This window comes from Blennius ocellaris, assembly GCF_963422515.1.
Source record: "Blennius ocellaris genome assembly, chromosome: 7".
NCBI lineage: Eukaryota > Metazoa > Chordata > Actinopteri > Blenniiformes > Blenniidae > Blennius > Blennius ocellaris.
The window spans coordinates 18,598,639-18,620,809 of NC_137656.1; the positions used below are offsets into that span (position 1 = coordinate 18,598,639).

Sequence of the window (22,171 nt, forward strand, 5' to 3'; positions counted from 1 at the left end):
GTTTTCTCTTCTCACTTAGCGTCTCTTTACATGCACTGATGCGCACGCTTGCTCACCAGACGTCAACGTACTGTACGAGTTTCACTTCAAGTCCGAACGGCGCCGGAAGGGCTATTGTTTCCTCATTTTCTCTGGTGATAAAGGGAAAAACTACACCAGTCTATTGAGAGGAGGAAAATCCTGACCTCCAAATATATTTTCTGAGGGTGTTTTGGCAGGTTAGAGAGGAAGAGAGAGAGAGAGATGATGCTTTGAAAGCCAGAATGTTAGACATATATATTATAGGCAGACACCAGTGGTGGGACACTAAACCACGGCACAAGATTTATTTATTGGTTATTTAGAGGTTAAAAAAAAACCCGACATGTATAAAATATACCTCATTAAAAAAATGAAACAATATACAAGTTTTTAAAAATGAGTTACACGTGAATTAATTACCAGTAAAAACAAAATGAAGGAAAATGATGCGAAAGTAAATAAACGGTTAAAAAAAAAAAAACCTGAAACGTTGTTGCAGTGTGTTTTCTGTTTTATTTGGATGACCTTACAGAAATAAATTGGCATTGTTTGCTTTTAAATTGCATTTTTACAACAAGGATTGTCACTCAAGTATTTTGTAATGTGTGTGTGTTTCACCTTCAGTGCAATAAAGGATCTCCTCCACATTTCTATCACTCCTTGATTTCTTTTATTTATTTAATTCATTTTTATTTTATTTCAGGCTCCATAGGAAGACTAAAGCCATTGTGAAATGTAGGGAACAGAACTAAAGCTTAAGCGGACTGGATGACGTCGGGGTGAGGGGATAGAAAGTGTAAAATAAAGTCTTTGTGTAAGTGTAACTGTGCAACTGGGCACGGTTTGGTTTACATAGGCAGCTGGTGGAGAAGCCAATGTAAACCGCCAGCCTGCTCTTGATTTGCCACAGTGTTACAGAGTGTAAGCACTAACTTCACTGGAGATTTGTCTTTGGTGAAAGAGGTAAAACCTCTCTCTCTCTCTCTCTCTCTCTCTCTCTCTCTCTCTCTCTCTCTCTCTCTCTCTCTCTCTCTCTCTCTCTCTCTCTCTCTCTCTCTCTCTCTCTCTCTCTCTCTCTCCCTCACGCCTATAGTAAACTTGGTGCTGGGCTCCCACCGTGGCCCAGACGGGGGGTAATTTGATAGCAAGTCGAGGTCAAGACAGTGCGCTGTCCATGGTACTGCGGCGGGGCAGGCTGGATGTTATCATCAAATTAGACAGGACAAGTTTCAAAATCGATGCCACCCCCCGGATGTCTGGAGACCGCCAGCAGTCAGAGTTAAAGTCCTAACAAGTCCCCCCTGACAGGTCAACACCTCAACACAAACACACACCTCTGATGCAGCAGCCTACAGGTCAGCAGCGCTGCGCAGGCGAGATAGGCGCCGAATCCATTGAAAGCTGCAAAGTGAAATATAGCTTTAGGTCCACTGTTATTCTGCGGGGCGTGCATGGACTCATGCAGCGGAGGATGAATGTCATGGGATTTTTTTTTCTTCTTCTTCTCACACCTTATATTTGAAGATCTTGTGTTTGCCGATTTTTTTTTTTTTTTTTTTTTTAATGAGAGTCGCCGTTTATTTCCTGGAGGTGCAGCTTTCAAGCACAGCTCTGGATATTTCACTGAATTTCGAACAACCTTGTTGTAGGGATATGAGTATCAAATAAAACACACGACACGCACCTAATTTGATTTCAAAACTAGAACCAAAATATTTCTATTAAGTGTTGAATGTGTCCAACACTTTTGGTTAAAAATATTGCATTGGCAAAAATAAGTAATTTAAGGAAAAAGAAATAGACATGAATAGTGGGGTATTTGAAGCTTGCATTAAAAAAAAAAGATGCTATATCTTGTAAACTTTGAAAAATATGTTTTAATCACATTTGCCTGAAATAAGCAGACATTTAAATAAGTTAAATACTCTGCATAATATTTCATCTTTAATTGGGCGCTTACTTTTCAAAATTCAAAGGAACATAGTTGTTTCTAGTAAAACAAGTAAAGAAAAGTTTTTTTTAATAAGTTCGCTGCATTTGGTTTGGATTTAGATTCGCTTCATTAAAATATGTCGACTTTCTCCAGAAAAACTAAATAGTGAGAGCATAAAAAACTACAAAGGCAGACTTAGACATGATATTGTATATTATCCAAAGAATAAATGGCATTTGTGGGAGCCCATTTGTTGAAGACGAGAAGTGTGTTGGAGTTAAGAGAGGATCTCAGAGAGGAGGGAAGAGGCCACTGATTAGAGATGCTGCCAATCCGTCAACCCCTGACAGCTTTTGCTGCAGGGATAAACAGCAATAAAGTAGAGTTTGCTGCTGTGGTGTTAACCACACACACACCACACACACACACACACACCACACACACACACACACACACACACACACACACACACACACACACACACACACACACACACACACACACACACACACACACACACACCTCAGACGCGCGTGCTCAGAGAGAGAGAGAGGGGGAGAGAGAGGAGGTAAATTCACTCATCTCTCCCTCGTCTCCTCGCCTATCATCGCCTCTGTCTCCCTCCCCACATGTCAAACTGCCCCTTCTTCCTTCCCGTCCTCTTCCTCCGTCAAACGCTCCCCCTCTTCATCCTCCCTGCTGACTCAGGTAGCAAATACAATGAGGACCTCAGCGACAAGAAAGAAAGGAAGCCATTCAACCGTATGGAGAGAGACCATGGACCAGAGAGAGGAGAGAAAGAGAGAGAAACGTTATATTTGAATGGCTGATAAAGAAATGCAGTAGATGTGAGCAGACTCTGAGGATTTCTTTTCTTTTTTTTTTTTTTTGGAGGGGGGGGGGGGTGGGGGGGGGGGGGTTGCAAGGTGACTGCAGGCCCTTTAATAACACAAGTGTATTAACTCGCTTAACCACGCGGATTCAGATGGAAGCGAACTTTACTTAAGGGGACCGTGCAAACCAAGAAATGCACATCAAAACATTCACCTGCCAATCCAGCCACCTATATCACCCTCCCCCTACCTTACCCCCCCCCCCCCCCACCCCCCTCCCCTCTCCATCCGAGCTGTCTGTCATGGTGTGGCCCGAGCTAATTTGAGTTCATTGGATGGCAATAACTTCATTTAGACCTTCATCTCTTTTTGGGGCTGGATGTAATGAGGATGCAGGGTGCTGCCAGTGAAAGGCCGCTCCCCTCAGTAATAATAACTTGGATCTTATTCTTTACCCCACGCACCGCCGTGTTTATCCTCGGAGGGATGCGTCCATATGATGGAACTCATCTATAATGTGTGATTTAATATCGCCGTGCACTCTGTTTTTCTTTTCTTTTCTTTTTTTCTTCTTCCCCTCAAAGATTTTAAACCCAAAAGAGAGCAGACAGTGAGTTATATGTGGCTCAGTGCAGGAGTTACACTGCAAAAAAATCTTTCTATGTTCTTTTTGTTTGCTTGTTTGTTTTAAGCAACACTCTCTATGTACTTTGCAACTTTGAAAATACGTGTGTTGTCATGACAGTTAAAAATATATATGTTACACAAATTATCTGAAAAACACTCTTAAAATAAATGTTTTTTTAAAATTAATTGTAAACATTTCATATTGTTAAAAAAATTATTTTTTCGAAAGGATTGAATTGAATAAAGAGAACATATTAACATAACTTCTTTGACGGCAGAATTAAATACGTTCTGATTACATGTACCTATAAAACTATTTCAATTTGTTTTAAAAGTAGCTTTGCGATTGGTTTATTTTTTCTTTCTTTCTTTTTGTGCAGTGTAAGTCGAGGCCTTCTTCTCCAACCATCCACTAATCGATATCTCAGAACCTCCAATGGTATATTGATTTAGGGAAGGTTGTACTTTACGGATTTGTGGAAATACCTCATTATTTCGTTGCTTTAAGTGCACAATAATATTGTTTCAAATCCAGTCGACCTCTTTCGATTTATTATCGCAGATAATTGGACAAAGCACTGACTTTTTTTTTCTGCTGATCGATAAACACAAGGGTGCGTGTGGGATTGTTGTTTGTGCAAATATAAATGTTTGGCAGGAGACATGGTCTTTTGTCTCCTACAGAATTCACTATGCAACACTTTAAATATTGATAAGACTATTTTCTATGTATTGTATTAACATGATCGATTGATTTCTCAATCTTTGAGATATTTTCGATCTGTGTTTTTTATAGTGTCGTTATTTTTTGTAATATCATTGCTTTTAATAGTTGAAAGCATGATATAATCTGAAAGAGGCATTGGGATTAATTTATTACTATATTTGTTGAATTATTTTAAATAGTGTCCCAGCTTCCTAATTGCCAAATTTATATAAATACAATTTTTTATATACAGGAATTAATCATCACAAGAAGGATTGTTCAATTTGAGGATTATTGTTGTTTAAAGCTGCATGTTCAATGTGTATTTCGACACATACTAATTAAATTCAAGGGATAGTTTACTGTTAAAATTAAGTAAAGGCATTTTAGTATTCGAGGTAAATTGTTGTTCATTTTTATCAACTGTAAGTCTACCGTTTGTATTTGAATAAATGGAATAACGTGATCCTGCTGTCAACTGGTGGAAAGCAAACGACACATCCAGAAAAAAACTAGTTTTTTTTCTTCATGAAGTAAAACTTAAACATGTACTCATTAAATGCAGTGCATGTTGTGTGTGTTCACGCTGCAGAAATACTGGGAGACACACATCATAAACAACACACATACACGTGTGTGTGTCTGTAATTCAAGTTGGCAATTGTCAATATGATTTTTGAAATTTGGCAAATTTAGAGTGCTAAATTGCACACATTAATGGTTATCACTTATCAGATAGCCAGTCACATTTTTTCCGCCTGAGACAGGCCCGGATCCAGGCCTGCCCAGAGCCCCTTCATCCCGCCTGCCATTCATTCATCGGGAGAAAGTGACCAATTTTCACCAACCAGTCGTCGGTGGCCTGTTAAAGGAGGCCAGCGGGGCTGAGTTATACATCCTTTCCTCCCTCCATCATCACTGCTTGCCTAACATTACTTGCTTGAAATCATCAGAGAGTAGGCTGCAACCCCAAATCTTAAAAGTCATAGCTCATTCTTCAAATGTATTGCATTTCAGAGGGTGTGTGTGTGTGTGTGTGTGTGTGTGTGTGTGTGTGTGTGTGTGTGTGTGTGTGTGTGTGTGTGTGTGTGTGTGTGTGTGTGTGTGTGTGTGTGTGTGTGTGTGTGTGTGTGTTTTCTAAACTGCAGGAGTCTTTAGGGCCAGCAAAGTATCAGAGGAGGTGTAATTGAGGGGGCGGTGAGGGGATAGAGTAGCGGTCTGCCTGAAAGCTGCTATTAAAGCCAAATGGACTGAACACCGTAAAACGGCTCTGCCAACAGCTGTCCCACAATCGGAGTATTATATGCCAGGATCCTGAAGAAGGCACCACACACACATTACAGCCATGCTGCTGATGTAGTGACTGACTTACAAGCCTTTAGACAGAAACGGCAGAGGAAAGAAAACACCATGGAATAATTCCCCATCATATTCCTGAGATATTCCGAAGGGGACTTACATGGAGCGCATGTTGTGCTTCTTGGTGATTTTAGTCTCCAAAGGCATTTTTCTTGCTTACGTCCTTACAAGACCTGACTTTCTTATATTTAACCTCGGGGATTGCCGTTTTGCTTTGCATATGTCCACACATTGTGGATCTAATTCTTCTAATAGAGATTTTTATTTTAAAGAAACTCCAAGCCAAGGAGGTGGAGAGGCAAATATTACTTATTGTCTACCTCAAATTCAAAGTTTAATGTGCTTGACACAGAAAACTTTGTCTCAGCTATGACAAATATAATTTTATATAATGTGTTTTTTTCATGGTTTTATTATTATTATTATTATTATTATTATTATTATTGACTGAAGAAGCCCATCAACTTTAGGTGTCCACCTGTTCCCATGGCATCTTGCACCTTTATTTCCCCGCAGAGTGAAGCCCACGCTGAAGAAATCTGCGACTCCTTATAAAGAACAGAGGAGAAGGGAGATGATTGAAGGCTTGAAGAGGAGTTGTTTCCACTGGATTAAATTGAAGAGGAGTTGTTTCCACTGGATTAAATGGTTTCTCTGCAAGTCAATGAATATGTAATGATGCCCAACGAAACCAAGCCAGTGAGTTGTGAGCTCCAGAGCCGATATTAAAGAGCTCTTCTGCTGTGGGGAAAAAACAAAAAAAAAACACAGTATAGAGTCAGAACAGAGGGGCAAAACAGGGGACGGAGAGAAGGGATACAATCCTGAATGCACCTTCAAGCTTAAGCCAAACATTCACCCAGTCAGTAGATTAAAAAAGAGTATTTGCTCACGTACTGCGAGGGAGAAAGAGGTTTTTTTTTTTTTAGGCAGGGGCTGGGGAGGCTGAATTTACATTTTTTAAACTGCTTTGGAAATATTGTTTCTGATAAGCAGTCATGCCAATAATGTAATTGAATTGAATTGATAAAAGGGGAGGCGAGAAGGGAAGAGAAGAGAGTCCCTCCACCCTGATTGTTGGAGATATTTCTCCCTTAGTATACCCGATAAAACATTGATTGTTGCAGTTAGTTGACCCGTAAAATTTGGGGGTGAGTTTTCTCCTCTGAGCTGAGCATATAATTATGCAAATAGTGATCTGACAGTGATCCGCTGGAGAGTGCTGGAGGAGTGTGTGTGTGTGTGTGTGTGTGTGTGTGTGTGTGTGTGTGTGTGTTGTGGGTGGGGGTGGGAGGGGGGGCTGTCAGAGGGGTGACATTCCAACTTCTTCTTAATGCCTGCTTCCTTTGGAGAGAGTTCATCTTCTGCAGTGCATATCAGACAGAGCAGGAGCAAGCAAGCGTGACAACAACTCTCTTCAAGTAAAAATTGAAATATCAGGCAGGCGGTGGCAGCACAGGGGATCCCCAACTTCTTCGTGACAATCCTATCTCCCCCCCCCCCCCCCCCAAAAAAAAAAAAAAAAAAACATTACAGCAAGGACCCCCCCATTTGGCAGGATTTGATCCTAAAGCCCCGCAGCTGATGTTATTTTCCGTCGAGGATATGATTCGGTGGCGGGGCTGTCTGTAAACTGTCTGTGCCATGAATTGACGACAAAAGGTTGGAGAAGGGAAACCTATAATCAAATCAGACATAGCTATTAAACATTCACACGCCGCCTAACTTCCATCCAGAGAGAATAAAGAGAGACGAATCACCGTTTTTTTTTTTTTTTTTTTTCCTCGTGGGGATGTTAGTGCTTTGGGACGTTTTGGGGGAAGTTCCACACAGTGGACAGGGAGGAGGCGATTGGTGTCACATGGACTTAAAAAGAAAACAACCAAAAAAAAAAAAAAAAACACAACTAAAACACATCAGAGAAAAATGGTTCTGATCAGAGAAGCCTGACGCAAAAGTTTCCTCTGAGATTAAAAGCCAGAACATCCAATATTGCCTCATAAATTGTAAAATACACGCAACAGACTGTGGACTATATACGCTTTAATTGTTGTTTGGAAATATTGAGCATCCTGCGGTGTTTTACTCGCCTGCCTTTGATGGTAACTGACTGGAACTCATAATTCATAGTGTGACTGCCTCACAGCTTTGGACAAGAGGCAGATTATTCTACTAAACTCAGTCACTAATAAGAGTATTCAGATTTTCCTTTCCCATATCCTTTCATAGAATTGCAAAATTGCATCGATCCCAGACATATTTTTTCTTAACGCTTCACGGACACACGCTTGTGCCCCCCCCCCCCCCTCTCTCTCTCTGTGATTGAATGCTTCTCTTTAATCTGCGGCCTGACACTGTGTGAGGCGGACTCGCCTGGTTCCACTTGTTGTTCGGGGGTTAATGGAAAAGATTTCTAAAGATTTATTGAGGGGGCGTTTAATGACCTGATCGGTTTCACCATGTGAAAACAAATGATGCCGTAAAACCTTGCTGAGTTGGAGGGGGCTCAGTTTGCCCTAAATTAATGACCAAAAAGAGGGGTATTACAGTTTGTTTTCTCTTTGACACGCTTCTCACCGTCGATATAACCGCCTTTAAAGGTATTGCTGTCCCTTCAAAAAAAAAAAAACAACTCTCATCTCGTCGATATAACTTTCGCCCAACTTTCAAAACGCAACAGTGAAATCTAACAACTTTCGTCGTTTCAGCAGTTGTAATAGACTTACAAAACAGAGCATGCCGTACTGTTTTGGGAGCAACTGAAATGTTAGGTGCTTGGATTTCATATTTTGAGTTGTTTTAAAGCCGCTGACTCAGGTCAGATCCACTTTGCGGTGGCGCCGCGCGTCTTTTACGCGTTTTTGGCACAAACTTTCTCACGCTGCAGTCGCACCTGCTTCTCTTGTCGCACATTTTTTTTTTAAATTTATTTATAAAGTGCTGCATCCTGTGTAATTCACGAGATAGTTAAAAAAACAAAACAGCCCCCAACAATATCAAGACAACCCCGAAGATATACAAAGAATAAAAAAGTAAATAAGGATTAAAGTCACAGTACAAACTTGGTTTTAATTTTACTTTATTGGATTAATTAAAAAAAGAAAACCTGCGATCCTGCGAACTCAATTATTGTGTTGCAACAAGCATCAAAATATATTTTAAAGACAAGTTATTTAAAACAGAAATCAATCAAAAGACAGGGGGAAAAAAACTTAATTGAAGATACAAGAAAAATAGGTGGACTGGGAGGATACTTTCAGTTTCAGAAAACCACAAAGCTCACACCTAAATAAAACAGAAATATACTAGTTTCTTAAACCAATACACAGAAAAGTACCACAAAAGAAATATTTCTTCAGGAGCAATTGGGAAAAATAGTCCCCCTTTTATTTGCAGACTGTGCTTTGGATTTAGGCTGCTCTTACATCTTTACTTCTGTTCACATATGGCTTGCTAGATATTATTAAAAACAGTGAGCAGAGTCTTGTTTATTCCTAAGGCAACAATATACAAATTTTGGAGTGAAAAATGAACTGATTGTAGCTGAAAAGCAGAAGGATGAGCAACACTATCTTGAAATGAAACTCATCAAATCAAATAATAAGCCAACTTCTTTGCTGAAACCTGGAGAGATCTGAATCAAATTAAAAGGAAATTAGGCCTGCAACCATCAGCCACACTTGTCTCATTACAGCGGAAAGATAATCCACAAAAGCCTTAAACCATACACACAGTGGGAAGAAGAGGAAGGATTTCACAGTGTACAAGTTGAACAATGGCAACTCTTCAAAAGAAAAAAAAAGGGAGAAAAAAGTATATATTTGAAAGCGTGTCTAAGGTATCATAACATTCAATATCCTCGCTGAGTTTTTGCTAATGTCATGACACATTAGAAATGTATTCCATTAAGCCTTGAGTGGTTTATAAAACATACCAGCTTTATGGGGGGAAAAAATCTCATGTTTGTGTCACATAGTCAGATTATGTGCAGCTGAGCAGGGAGCTGACTTTGTCACTTCTAAGTACACAAGGAGAGTACTTTTGTGAAAAAAAAAAATAGATATCTTACATTTCTTCAACATCTAAGGAAATATCATTCTGGCTTAGAATAATATTGAAATCTTGGATTTCCTGACATGTGTAAGGCGATATATTGAGGTTTTATGAGTGTTGTGAGCCGACTTCTGGCTCCTGTTAAAATGAGATATTCCTCAAACCCATTTTGATGCTTGACTTTAAGTGATTTTAAATATGCCCAGTGTCCCGAATTTTCCATATTCAGAACAGGTTGTGTTTGTTTTATTTGTTTCATCACATTCAATCATCCAGAGACATCAATTTCAAGGATATCACACTGGAAAAGGAGGAAGAAAAATAAGCGATATGTTTGTAATAAACAGAGAAATGAACTCTCCACATTTTTGCAAATCAAACCCACAGATACACTAAAGTAAACACCTTCTCACTTACTTGTTTTGTGAGGTATTGGTTCAATATTAAAAATAAATCTGCCTGAATGTGTGTGTGTGTGTGTGTGTGCGTGTGCGTGGGGGGGGACGCCTTCATATTTCGTTCAATGGTGAGAACCTATAGAAAAATCTCTCTTAATATAAGTGCAGGTTTGGAAATGCATGGCACAGGTTAGAACCACATCAAACATGAAGCTGAATGAGAAGAAATTAGGTTCAAAAGCTGAGTGCATTGGTGGAGGAGCCAGACAATAAAGAAGAAAGTCATAAAAACAACACCTTTTGTTTGCTCTTATTAAGACCATTTGTGGTGAGGATGGGAATTAAAAAAAACAAAACAAAAACATGGGCATGAGCCAGGTTGGAATGACACTGAACCTTGCGAGAATTTACCTTACGGCATGAGCTAATTTCAGGGTAAGAAATCCAGGCTTTAGGATTGGGTGAAGGGGGAGGAGGGGGAGACTGAGCAGTGCAGAGTGGAGGGCAGGCGGGGCATTAGCTCAGTTCAGGCTGATGTCAGGACAATTAGAGGTGCACCACAGCGCATTGTGCACAGCGCCTGTCAGCCTTAATCTCTGCTGCTGTGGCCCGTACCCGCAGCCAGGCCACAGCCCACGGGAAGCGCTAACACTCGGGCCCATATTGCTTTGACAGTTGCACTCAACTAGAAGTAATGCAAAACGTTATTGTGATGTATACATGGTGACCCCGCACTCTTGTCTCTTACAACAAGAAGGCGATGTGTGTGTGTGTGTGTGTGTGTGTGTGTGTGTGTGTGTGTGTGTGTGCGGAGCCGGGGAGGGCTGGAAGGTAGAAATGACACTCAGGAAACAGACTGGGGAAGGAAAACTGGTGGGCGGCTGCAGAGGAAGAGGAACAACGGGAACAAAATAGCATAGAGAACCCTTTCTGCACCCCCACCTCTGATCCCTTCTAACCCCCCAGTCCCCTCTTGTTGCAAGTCACCGCTCACGGTTCTCTACAAATCTTGGTGTTTGTTTTTGAGGGAGCTGCTGCGGGTGGTGACCGTGTTGGAGGTCTCCTCCGCCTCTTCGTCTTCTTTGGCCCCCAGCATTTCACCGAAGAACCCGAAGATGGAGGTGAAGCTCATCCAGGAGGTCAGCTCATGCCTCTCCGTGCCTGCACGTAGGAGATGTACACAGACACACAAACACAAACAGACAAACAAACACAAAGATATTTGCTTGAGATGATGGCTAGTTTGACATATTTAAAGACACAGTGCTGGGTCTTGTAAACCTGCTTTGGCAAAAATAAGCAGTGGAAATAATTGGATCCCATTCAATCCCATGTTTAGTTTTGTAGGCCTCACTGTTCCCACAATGCACTGCACCTAGGCAAACCCCAGGCTTTATGTGTGAGAGCCATGGCAGCCTATGACCTGTCAGTCCAATGGGACGGCCTTGTTATGTTATCCAAGCAGATACCTGATAATCAACACCGCCGCATGCTCGAGGAGATGGAAAGAGGTCCTTCCAACAACGCCAGAGATATGCACAAAGGGTGCACTAAGTGAAACCAGTGGAGCGGTAGTCATTCATTCTGAAGGGACTGATTGAGGAAAGGCAAGACAGAAACTGCCGCGAGGTAACCAGCGAACATATCAGGTGGTCCTGCGGCGGCGGGGGAAAGCGGCAGTGCTGGGTTTCCCTCTGACCTCCTCCAGGTTAGCCGGTTCCCAAGTTGGGGTCACGTTGGAACTTGAAATCTGGTACATGTGCGTCAGGTTCCTCAGGGTTAGGGTATCGCAGAGCCTGCTTTTTTTAGTTGGATAGCTTGTAAACCTGATGGCAGCTCGTCCTGCAGGAGACCTTTACTCGGCGTCGACGGGGCCGGCTCGTCGCCGCAGCTGATGGCCGAGTCATTTCAACTCATGCTCACAAACCATTCAGTGGGAGCAGATAATGGCTTGTTCCTGCCGCCGCTGGCGAGCATCTCAGCTGCTTAGCAACACAACTGTAACCGGACCTGAAAAGCCATATTGAGGAACCCCGTTGTTTCCCGGAGGGAGAGTATGTTATGTGTGAGGTGATATTAAAAGTTTCATCCCCTCGATAGATGCTACTGAGACACGTGTTCCACACACACATACAGGCAGGAATGAAATCAAGCCTGGCTATAATATGCTTTCCTTTATGAATCTTTGTGAGCAACCTTTTGTAAAATTGTACAGTGTCCATGCAATTTTCCATGGACAAATAATAAAAACAAATATGGGCATAAGTTATTATAATGAATGAACCTAGTTTGAATCTTGCCGGACCCTGCAGTGAAGGCTTGATACTGTTTACAAACAAGTCAAATCGGAGGTACATATCGATGTAACTCTTAACCTCAGCTGCTTTCTTCTCTGCCTCTCTCCTCCCGTCCCGGCTTCCTCCTCTCTCCTCTTTGTACACGGTATTGGCTATAAAAAGCTAGACTAGAAGGCCGCAGGGATACAATTAGGAAGAACCTAAAAGGCTCTCTCACCATAGACAGGCCTCTGATGACCACTGCACTGACCCCATGTTTATTAGATTGACCTCTGCCTGGACGCATTAATGGAGATGGTGTGTGTGCAAGAGTGAGTGTGTGTGTGTGTGTGTGTGTGTGTGTGTGTGTGTGTGTGTGTGTGTGTGTGTGTGTGTGTGTGTGTGTGTGTGTGTGTACGTGTGTACGTGTTTATGTGTGCGATTGTTAGACCAGGGGCAAGTGCAGGGTCTTGGGCCGAGAGTAGATTTGGGTTCAGATGCTGGTGATGTGTTTTGGTTGTGTACGTGTGTGTGTGTGTGTGTGTGTGTGTGTGTGTGTGTGTGCGTAATTTGTGTGCACTACTATGTAAGGCTGTTCTCGATCACCCAGAGATAAGGGACTGCACTGTACTCCATATAGCAAGCAGATGGCAGTCAGTGCCTTGGGTCAAATTTACTGGCCTGGCAATCATGGTAGTCAATAACCTGGCACTCTCACTGACACTGCTACCTGTGTAGGGCTCATCATAACACCCATCCCTGGAAACAAAGACACAGCCCTCTCACACCTCTAATCTATCATTTATATCCAATTTGAGGCGCTGTGATCTTTTTCCACCTCCTCCATTTTCCCCGTCTCACCGGTCGCTCCCTCACTAGTGTTTTTACTTCTGTTTTGTCCTCTTTTTCTTCTTCATTGCAGAAGTGATCAATGCCGCAGCGCTCTCTCGTTCACCCTGAACTGGCGATGAACTCCTCCGGAACGCCGCCAGCTTCTCCACCCTATCCCATCGCAGTTCAGGGTCACCGGGGGGTGTCTCTGTGCCAATATGCAGATGAGCCTGTGTCCCTCCAATGACTCTGAAGCTAAGCTCCACCCCTCTATATGGTGGAGGCTTTGAAATGAAGCCCCCCACCACCCCCCTCCACACACTCCCCCCGCCTCCAGACAACACTCATGCACAGACATAAACGCACTCTCATCCGGACTTAAACAGGCCTTTAACAACTTACATCCCCTCTTCCTTTAATAGCCAAAGTGTGCTGAACCTAATGGATGTTGTCAAAGCTGAAATGTGACCGCTGATTTAGAGGAGGAACCCCAACGGCCAGGCGGAGAAGAGGGATTGAGGGAGCAGAGGAGAAAACTACGTCAGTGGCGCCACAAATCAAAGTAATACCTTTAAAAGAGGTGGGAATCGATGAGGTGTCATTTGGCTGTATCTTGTGTGTAAAGTGAACCCATAAACAGCCAATAAGCACGACATTAGCCTCAATTTGAGCCTTTCGCTGAAAAACTTTTCAGCTGATTAGCAGATTCTTTTATGGATTATTGATTTTGTAGATCAACATAGTAAGTTATAAAGGACAAAGAGCTCTTCCGTTTTTAAAAATGTAATTTTAATTGTATCATGTGCCCAACACTTGAGCTTAAATTTACTGTACTGTAGTCATTTATGTCTGATTTCTTTTTATAAAATGAAACAATTAAGATGTCGGTTCAATTTGTAACACATTTATTGTCATTGTATTAATCCAATAAAGTTCATTTAAATACAATCATGTCCTCATTTATTGTAAATGCAATAATGATGTTACTGTTGAGCCCCATAACGCTGGGTATTGTCATGGGGGACACACACACACACACACACACAAAATCCCCTTACACTCACAATGTGTTTGTAATTAGCACTGGGTAATGGTGAATTTAACACAGATTATTTCTGCAAGTAACAGTTATAATAATTACTGACTGCTGACCTGGAGGTAAGGAAACACACCGCTCCCTGATGGTGTTTCACTCTGAGAAAGGAGCGAGGACCGATGCTGAAACACGAGTCTGCAGTGAGAGCTCCTTCAATGTGCTCTTTGCTCGGTTCACGGCAGAGTTTCAGTGCGGCGCCTGACCGGGGGCCTGTGTTTGACCACTCTGTGTGTGTTGTTAGAGCCCGGCGAGGCGGCCTCATTATGTGACAGTCAGAGAAGAGTATTTGATCCTGGATATTTAGCCTCGTCCTCTCTGTCACAGCCACTGGAGCCCTCTCAAGGTAATTGACTGACTGTTTGATCTCTACACCAGTACAAGATGCTGACACACACACACACACACTCACGCATGCATGCGCACACACACATGGTTGTTATCATTTGTGTGCAGTGAGGTAAGCGAACACAGAAGAGTTTTGAGCTGGAAACAAGGAAACTCCTCCATAGCTATGGGCCATGCTTTCTTCCCTCTGCACCAAACGCTGCATGCTGTTACAAATGGTAATCGCCTCTGATTGTCACAAATTTCAAAACAAACGCTAGGTGACTGAAAAGCCAAAGTGACGCCCCAAGTGATACTCCGACAGGAAGCTCAAATCAAAGCATGCCGACTATAATTAGGTTCCATCTGGGCTACATTATTTAAAGCCACACCAGTTAATTGCTTGTGTACAAATGGCCTATTTAATTTGAATCAAACTCTTTTTTTTGTGGTTCGTAATTACATTGATGTGAAGGGGGCCAAATCTCTTTACTTCATTCATAATATAAATACATATTCAAATTATTAGGAGCACTTTGAGAAAATAGGAATGTAAATTGACGATATTTTTTTTTGTGTGAATTGAATTTCTTTAAACAATAATGATGGTTTAATCAAACATGCTGACTTTTGGGTTAAACATTTTATGAGCTTCAATTAAAAAAAAGGAGACGAACAATGATAAAATCACAAAGCAAAAATTACAAAAACACAAATCCTAACAAGACTAATATACATGATATTATTGGACGCAGAAGCAAACATTTTCTCATTTCCTCTTGTCGGGGTTTTCATCAGGAAAAATAACAAACAGTGCATTATCTTATCAATTTCCTATCGATGGTAACCTGAGCTTTTGTTTTATCTCCATGTGAGGTGGGCCAGTGCATTGTGGCGTGGGCCTTGGCTGGTTGTAACCTTAGATGTGCTGCTGTTTGTGGAAACTATCTGTTGCATGGATCAGCGGTGGGGAATCGCTATCTGTATCCTGGTTGTCAGACGATCGGATTTCCGCCTCCGACGCTCTCTGATATTAGATGATCTTCCATGGCGTGTGTGAGAGTATGTGCACAGAGGCCTACCAACACTGACTGCCAGCCTGCCGGTCAACACACACAAATGCACACAAGCACGTGCACGCAGTCAGTTATGCGTCTTGTCACTTTGCTTGCCGACATGCGTAAAGGTCAAGAATGTCATTTTAGTCCCCCATGGCTGTCTGCTGAAGGGGGCGCGACATGTTGCCACTGGAGACGAGGTGAAACAGAGCCCAGGCAGGTGACAGGTGGTCAGCCACGCTGCCAGAACAACAAAACATGGAGATCTTGTCTTCAGTCAAAAATTTAATTAAATTAGAATTCATCCTCCCTCCTCCTCCTCATCCTCACTGACGCCACTCCTCAATTTCCACTCGGGGCGAAAAGATCCACATCAAACTGGCAGTGCAACACAGGTGTAATCAGACTTAGTCTATGATGAGCGTCTTCATTTTAAATAAAATCAACAAGGCGCATTTCCTTCACGGGTTGTTTTTTGTTTTTGTTTTTTTGGAGCAGAAGGAAAGACAAGTGCAACACACAGGAAAAAAAAAAAACAAGACGAAAAGATTAGTCAAAACAAAGCTCATTCCATCAAACCAGCCACACTGTTGCTTCTTCAATGAAATTCATTTATAATGCTTGTTGGTAAGTGGGTTCTGCTCTCCCACCCCCCCCCCCCCCCTCCCCCCCATCTCCCTCATACTGCTTTTAATTACTTTGCTTATTATTGTGTGTTGTTGTTAGACAAAAATAAGGCAGAACTCATTACACATCCACATATGAGGCACCTGAATCACTAGCTACAGGGGCCGCTGAGGGGACTCTGTATTTACTCTGAATAAAATACAAATAGAAGAGAGACATGGAGGAACAGAATCAAGTGAAAGCCTGGAGAGGGGGGCGAGCATCACACTAACTAGTTGAAATCATCACCCATCGTAAGCTACTTTACATTCTATAGTATAGTTTCACGGAGAGAAACTTGTGGGAACAAGGACCCAACACAAAAGAAAATGCCACACTGTGTTTTCTTATTTCTTCGTCGTTCTCCTTCGGTGTAGACCCTTGGTTCTCTCCTTGCTGCCTCCCCAGCCATACACCGAGACTGCACTGAGTCCTTTTTTTTTTATTTTTTTGAATTTTAACCTGAATGAGTGGCCTTGGCCATCATAAAGGACCCTCGCTTTTATAGACTTGGAGCAGAGTATTTACAAGATAACCCCGGTCCAAGGACTGTGCAGGCTATTTGATACCAGTGTCAGAGTCTCCCCTTTCCTCTTCAGTAAAAATCGAAAGTCCAAACACTCCCTTGTCTTTACAGCACTCCTCAATGTCACTTGTTTTACTCTGCTCGCTGAAAAGACACTTCAAAATAGCAGACGACATGTTTGTGTGTGGCATTAAACAAAGAATTACACCATTTGAATTAAACAAGATTACTATGATGGATAAAATGCAGCATTATAATAAAAGAAATATAGTGCATAGTCAGTTAACATGCAGAATGTGTACAGACGTGATTTTTCATTATAACAACATAACAACCAGCGAGATATAGAATTAATTAAGTCAAATAACATCACATATTAAAATGAATCAAAAGCAGACTCACAACAAAACAATTGAAAGCACAGAAATTGTATTTTTCCCTGGTGAAAGACATTGTGGTGGGCAGTTTAATTGAAAAATGACATAAGACTTACTGTTTCATACATGGCTATTAAGAATCCTTTGTTTAAAATAAGTACACAACATTTGATAATTGTGTGCAGGTAAGTTTTATCTGTTGCAGCACAAATATATGTATATCTCCACCTTTGAGATGTACACCACTGTCACTTCAGTGCTGATAAATTATTACTAGTTGACTTTAAATGACAGAATAATGCTTCACTGTTAGGAAGATCAAATGTTCACTCCCTCCTTGATTATCTCAGTTTCTGTCAAACTTACACATGTACCTGTTGATTTGGCCTGCATGTGTGACTGACTGTGACCTAAAGAGAAATACACTGAGAGACCGAACGTGCACGCGCACATGTGTGTGTATGGAAGGGCCTTGTTGGGAGTGCCACCCGGACATTAACACTGTAAACAGTGCAGGCCTCCTTCCCTGTCCAGGCCCTTTGTTCCTTCTTCACCACCATTGGTTGGGACTTAAATGGCAAACACTCGGGGGCTGCTAGCTCGCCTGACACGGTTTTGTTTTTGGCCCATTGAGGGGCAATGGAGAGCTTTTGTTTCAATGCCCGGGCACAATGTGTCTCAAAAGCAGCATGGCTGAAAAGAGAGGGCCCCACAAAGACTGTGCATTAGTGGAGGCACTACACGCATGCATACATGTGCACTCACACAAGCGCACGTATGCGTACACGCGCACGTACACGCATCAATGCCTGGACAAGGGTCAGGACACAAAATCTCGGTGACAGACCGCGCACGGACTCAGTCTATATATTGAAATCAGAGTCAAACTGCACACTCACTTCACTATTTCACTACCGCTCTCACAGAAACACATGTGTTGTCTGCGTCACTTGAACACAATGAGGTCTGGCGCACGTGCGCACGCGCGCACACACACACACACGTTGCTTGCACGGCCAGGACAATACGAGGCATAGAAGAACACACACTCACGCACTCACACTTCTACAATATCAGACAGACACACATCACAAAAGAGCTCGAAGAGCAGGAGAGGGGTAAGAGAGGCCCCTTGCACCTGTAAGAAAGATAAGGCCGCATTCAGAATCAATGGTCAATGAATAGACAGCCTTGAGTGTGAGAACCCCCCCCATGCACACAAGGCTGTGGTGATCACACACACCTTGCATACAACCTTCACTAATCATGTTCTCTAAGCTCTATTGAAGAATTGAGCATAGCCATTACCACCACTGGTACATGCTTTGTGCAATATGAGGTATAACGACAAACTATTGGCAGCATAGTTATTGAATGTGAAACATAGAGTGATACTCTGAATCACTTTCTCGTTCCTTATAGATTTCAGTTGATAAAATAATGTCCTCTGTTATTGACATCATACAACATGCTACTTTAAAGCAAGTAAAGTAGGCCTCACTTTCTCACAATGTAATGGCAAAACTTTGGTAATATAAGTCTTGAAGTGAACTGGAACTCTTACAGTACATTGCCTGTACTTAACCTGAGAATGCCTTTAGCACTGAAGCACCTTTCAATATTGCATGTACATGAGTGATGCTTTTATATTTAAGCAATGACATGGCATCGGTGACTATTAGTCTACCTACACTAGCATTAACCAAAATGATCTACAGCAAACTTCCTTCAGAAGATCAGAGCAGAAAAAAGAGTGAGGGACCATACAGATAGAGATACCCTACTTCACACTTGTCCTCAGACCATACTGTAACTTATTTATTTAATCATTTCAGACATGTGATACCTCCAACCAGTGTGCAATTGCAATACTCCATCTACACACATATCTCTAAATATATATGCACAAATCCATATATATATATACCCTTTAGTGGTAATACAATTATTTAAAGTTACATTCGATGAAAATATATCTAGAAAAAATAGACAATATATATTCAAGTATATACACACGCACGCGCACACACGCGTGCACACACACACACACACACACACACACACACACACACACACACACACACACACACACACACACACACACACACACACACACACACACACACACACACACACACACACACACACACACACACACACACACACACACACACACACACACACACACCATGTCCAACCACCATGCCTGAAAAGGGGTAAAAGAACTCAAGTTGTACACAAAAACCCCCGGACATTTTTTTTTTTTTTAAATGCTAGATGACATACACATACCCACTGGACCTAGACAACAAAAACTTAAACACTATTTGTCACAACACTTTTCACTGTTTAGTATCACCCAAATTCAGCAAACACACCTGTGTGTTTGCTGAATTTGGGTTGCTGAATTTTGCTGAAAAAAAAGCATAAATGTGTACTTCAGATTTTAAAAACAGACGAATAAGGGAATACATTCATTCAAAGGCAGATGTTGATGTGAACTCTGCAGTTATTCACAGTGGGCAAGGATCAGAAAAAGGTGACAAACACATTGATCGAAAAACTGTGCTTCGAAGGACATTTTTCAGGACAAAACAGGGCAGTGGAAAATGAGGCACTGCAGAAGATCAAATTTAAAAAGAGATTTGGAGTGAGGGAAAAATGTCATCAGCTGAGAGTTCTGTAAGAGCCTCATTTGTCATTTTGTTCTCAAGCAGACATACACTACATACAACTGACACTTAAGTACAAAGCTACTTGTCACATGACCTTGTGGCCCCACGCAATGTAACACATACAGAGAAGATTTTGTGTGTGTATATGTGTGTGTGTGTGTGTGTGTGTGTTTTGAGGGATGAAAAGAATAGACTTGAGGAGGAGAGAGTAGAGAGTTCAGGTGGGGGAGGAGAAGGCCAAAGGTGGAGATAGCAGAGAGTGGGCGTTGAGGGTGGGGCAGGTCTGAAATAGATCACTTAATGGAACAAAGTGTAATTAATGGGTCACCGCCGATAAGAGGGCTCTGGCCCTATCTGGGAATGTGCTAATAGAGCTGACACACACTCAACAAGATCAGTGGCCAGGCCCTCGATGTGCGTGCGTGTGTGTTGTGTGACGTCTGTGCATGTGTGTACACAGTGTGTCTATGTGACACACAGTGGATAAATTGTGGGTGGATATAAGACCGCAAAGGTGACAGGTTAACATGGTTTCCTCCATGACAAAGATCTGTCATCCCTGCAATCAGAGAAAACCCAGACGGAAGCACATACACAGAAGGGTTCTCTGGCTCTGCAGCTTTCCTGAGTCAGCCTCCCTAACTCACGTAGACGTTCCGTCTCACATCAAAACATGAGCGATGTTATTACACTTGGCGAGCCGGCACGCCTTGAGTTGCGGGGATGTGGTTGTTTATGGAGAGATGGAGGAGAAGGAAGCCGCCTGGTCAAGAGAGGGTCAAACTTGAAGTGTACTAAGAGAAGTAAACTGACACAAACCTCTCCTCAAACTTCCTGCTTGTGTGTGTGCCTGCGTCAGGGGAACCTGGCTGGAGCCAAGGGGCCGTGTGCATGTGCAAGTGTGCGGTTGAAATCACTTGCTTTTGGAGCCCAGCCGGGGGAGGCCCGGGGGAGGGTTTGCAGACAACCGCATGCATTGGGATAGTGAGATGGCCAGTGATGGACAAGGCAAGACAAGGAGGATTTCCCTTGTTTGTCTGAGAGAGCAGAGCTGCCGCGTCACACACACGCAGAGGGAGAAGTCTGTCTCCGGGATGGATTTCATGTGTGTGTGTGTGTGTGTGGCGAGTAGGTCACACATCTGGTTGGATTTGTGTGTAAGTGTGTGTGTGCATGAGTCTCCCAGGGTCACAGACCCAGGGGCCATGTACTTCAAACTAGTTTATTCAGACAAGCCAAGGCCGCATTAACACACTGCACGTCTTAGTGATAATGAGACTCTTGGCTTGGTGCTGCTCAGATGAGGAAATAATCCACCCCCCCATGCACGTCTAAAAAAAAGAACATATATCTTACATATCTTCATGGAAATCAACAATTTCATGCCATTACAGTCACCTTGACAAGTCTATAAATATGAAATAAAGTAAGTGTAACAGTCTTTAAACACAAGGGCACGACCTCGACAGTATCAAGCTGTGCAGGGAGCTCTAGGTGAATCTTAAATTGTGCAGCGTGTTGTTATGTGTGTCCACCGCAGCCTGATAAGGGTGCTCTGTTTGTGTGTGAGCGTGTGATGTAGCATCAGGGGGCTAAATGAAGAGGGACGAGACTCCAATCTGTTAGGACAAGAGGAGAAATGCTTCAAAGACTCAACATCAACCTCTCTCTCTCTCTGTCTCTCTCTCCCTCTCTCTCTCTCACATACACACAAACACAAACTGACGGACAGTCCATTGCTCCCAGCATATCTCTACTTTGTCCTTGGACTGTCTGAATACCACTGGAGGCAAGCATGATTTGAGAGAGCAAGTGGGAACGAGAGAGAGAGAGCGAGAGAGAGAGGGGGAGACAGAGAAAGGACAAGAAAGAGGGAAATGATAGAAGGAAGGAGAGGGAGAGAAAAGAGGCGCCCCTCAATGACATCTAACGAGATAACTCACTCTCCAGAGCTCCTTTTCTCTTGCTATCACTTTCCCAGACAGCACTCCTTCCACATAAGGCCAGACAAGTGTGTGTGTGTGTGTGTGTGTGTTAACTTTGTCTGTATGTGTGACTGAATAAGTGACAGTATTGTATGTGGGAATGCAGAGTACGTGGAGGAAAGAAAAAAGCGGTAGAAGTGCGATTCGCCATGATCTCAAGTACTAACACAATGATAGGCATGCTAGATACAGCACATTGTACATGTTGCTCAGAAAAAAATGTTTCAGGGCGAGCGCACACAGTTTATTATTCACAAACCTATATTCATAAAAATATAAACACTGGTTTGTTGTTATGTTGATTTCGATGTTTAATTGGATAAGCTGGAAGTGTGCTGCGTGCGTATATCCATGTCACAATCATTTCACTGCGAATCTGCACTCAGACGGCTTGCTTAAGAGATGATGTACAGAATGCAACACAAAC

General features: G+C 42.5%; 1 protein-coding gene across 1 annotated transcript in view; it reads right to left on the reverse strand.

The window, feature by feature from the left end:
- Positions 1 to 8,591: 8,591 nt before the first annotated feature.
- arb2a (ARB2 cotranscriptional regulator A) overlaps positions 8,592 to 22,171 on the reverse strand; it is a 153,775-nt gene continuing 140,195 nt past the window's right edge. The window contains exon 11 of the mRNA XM_080499527.1: positions 8,592 to 11,091. Within this exon, the coding sequence (XP_080355653.1) occupies positions 10,931 to 11,091 (161 nt within the window). The 3' untranslated portion in view covers positions 8,592 to 10,930. The remainder of the gene's footprint in view (positions 11,092 to 22,171) is intronic.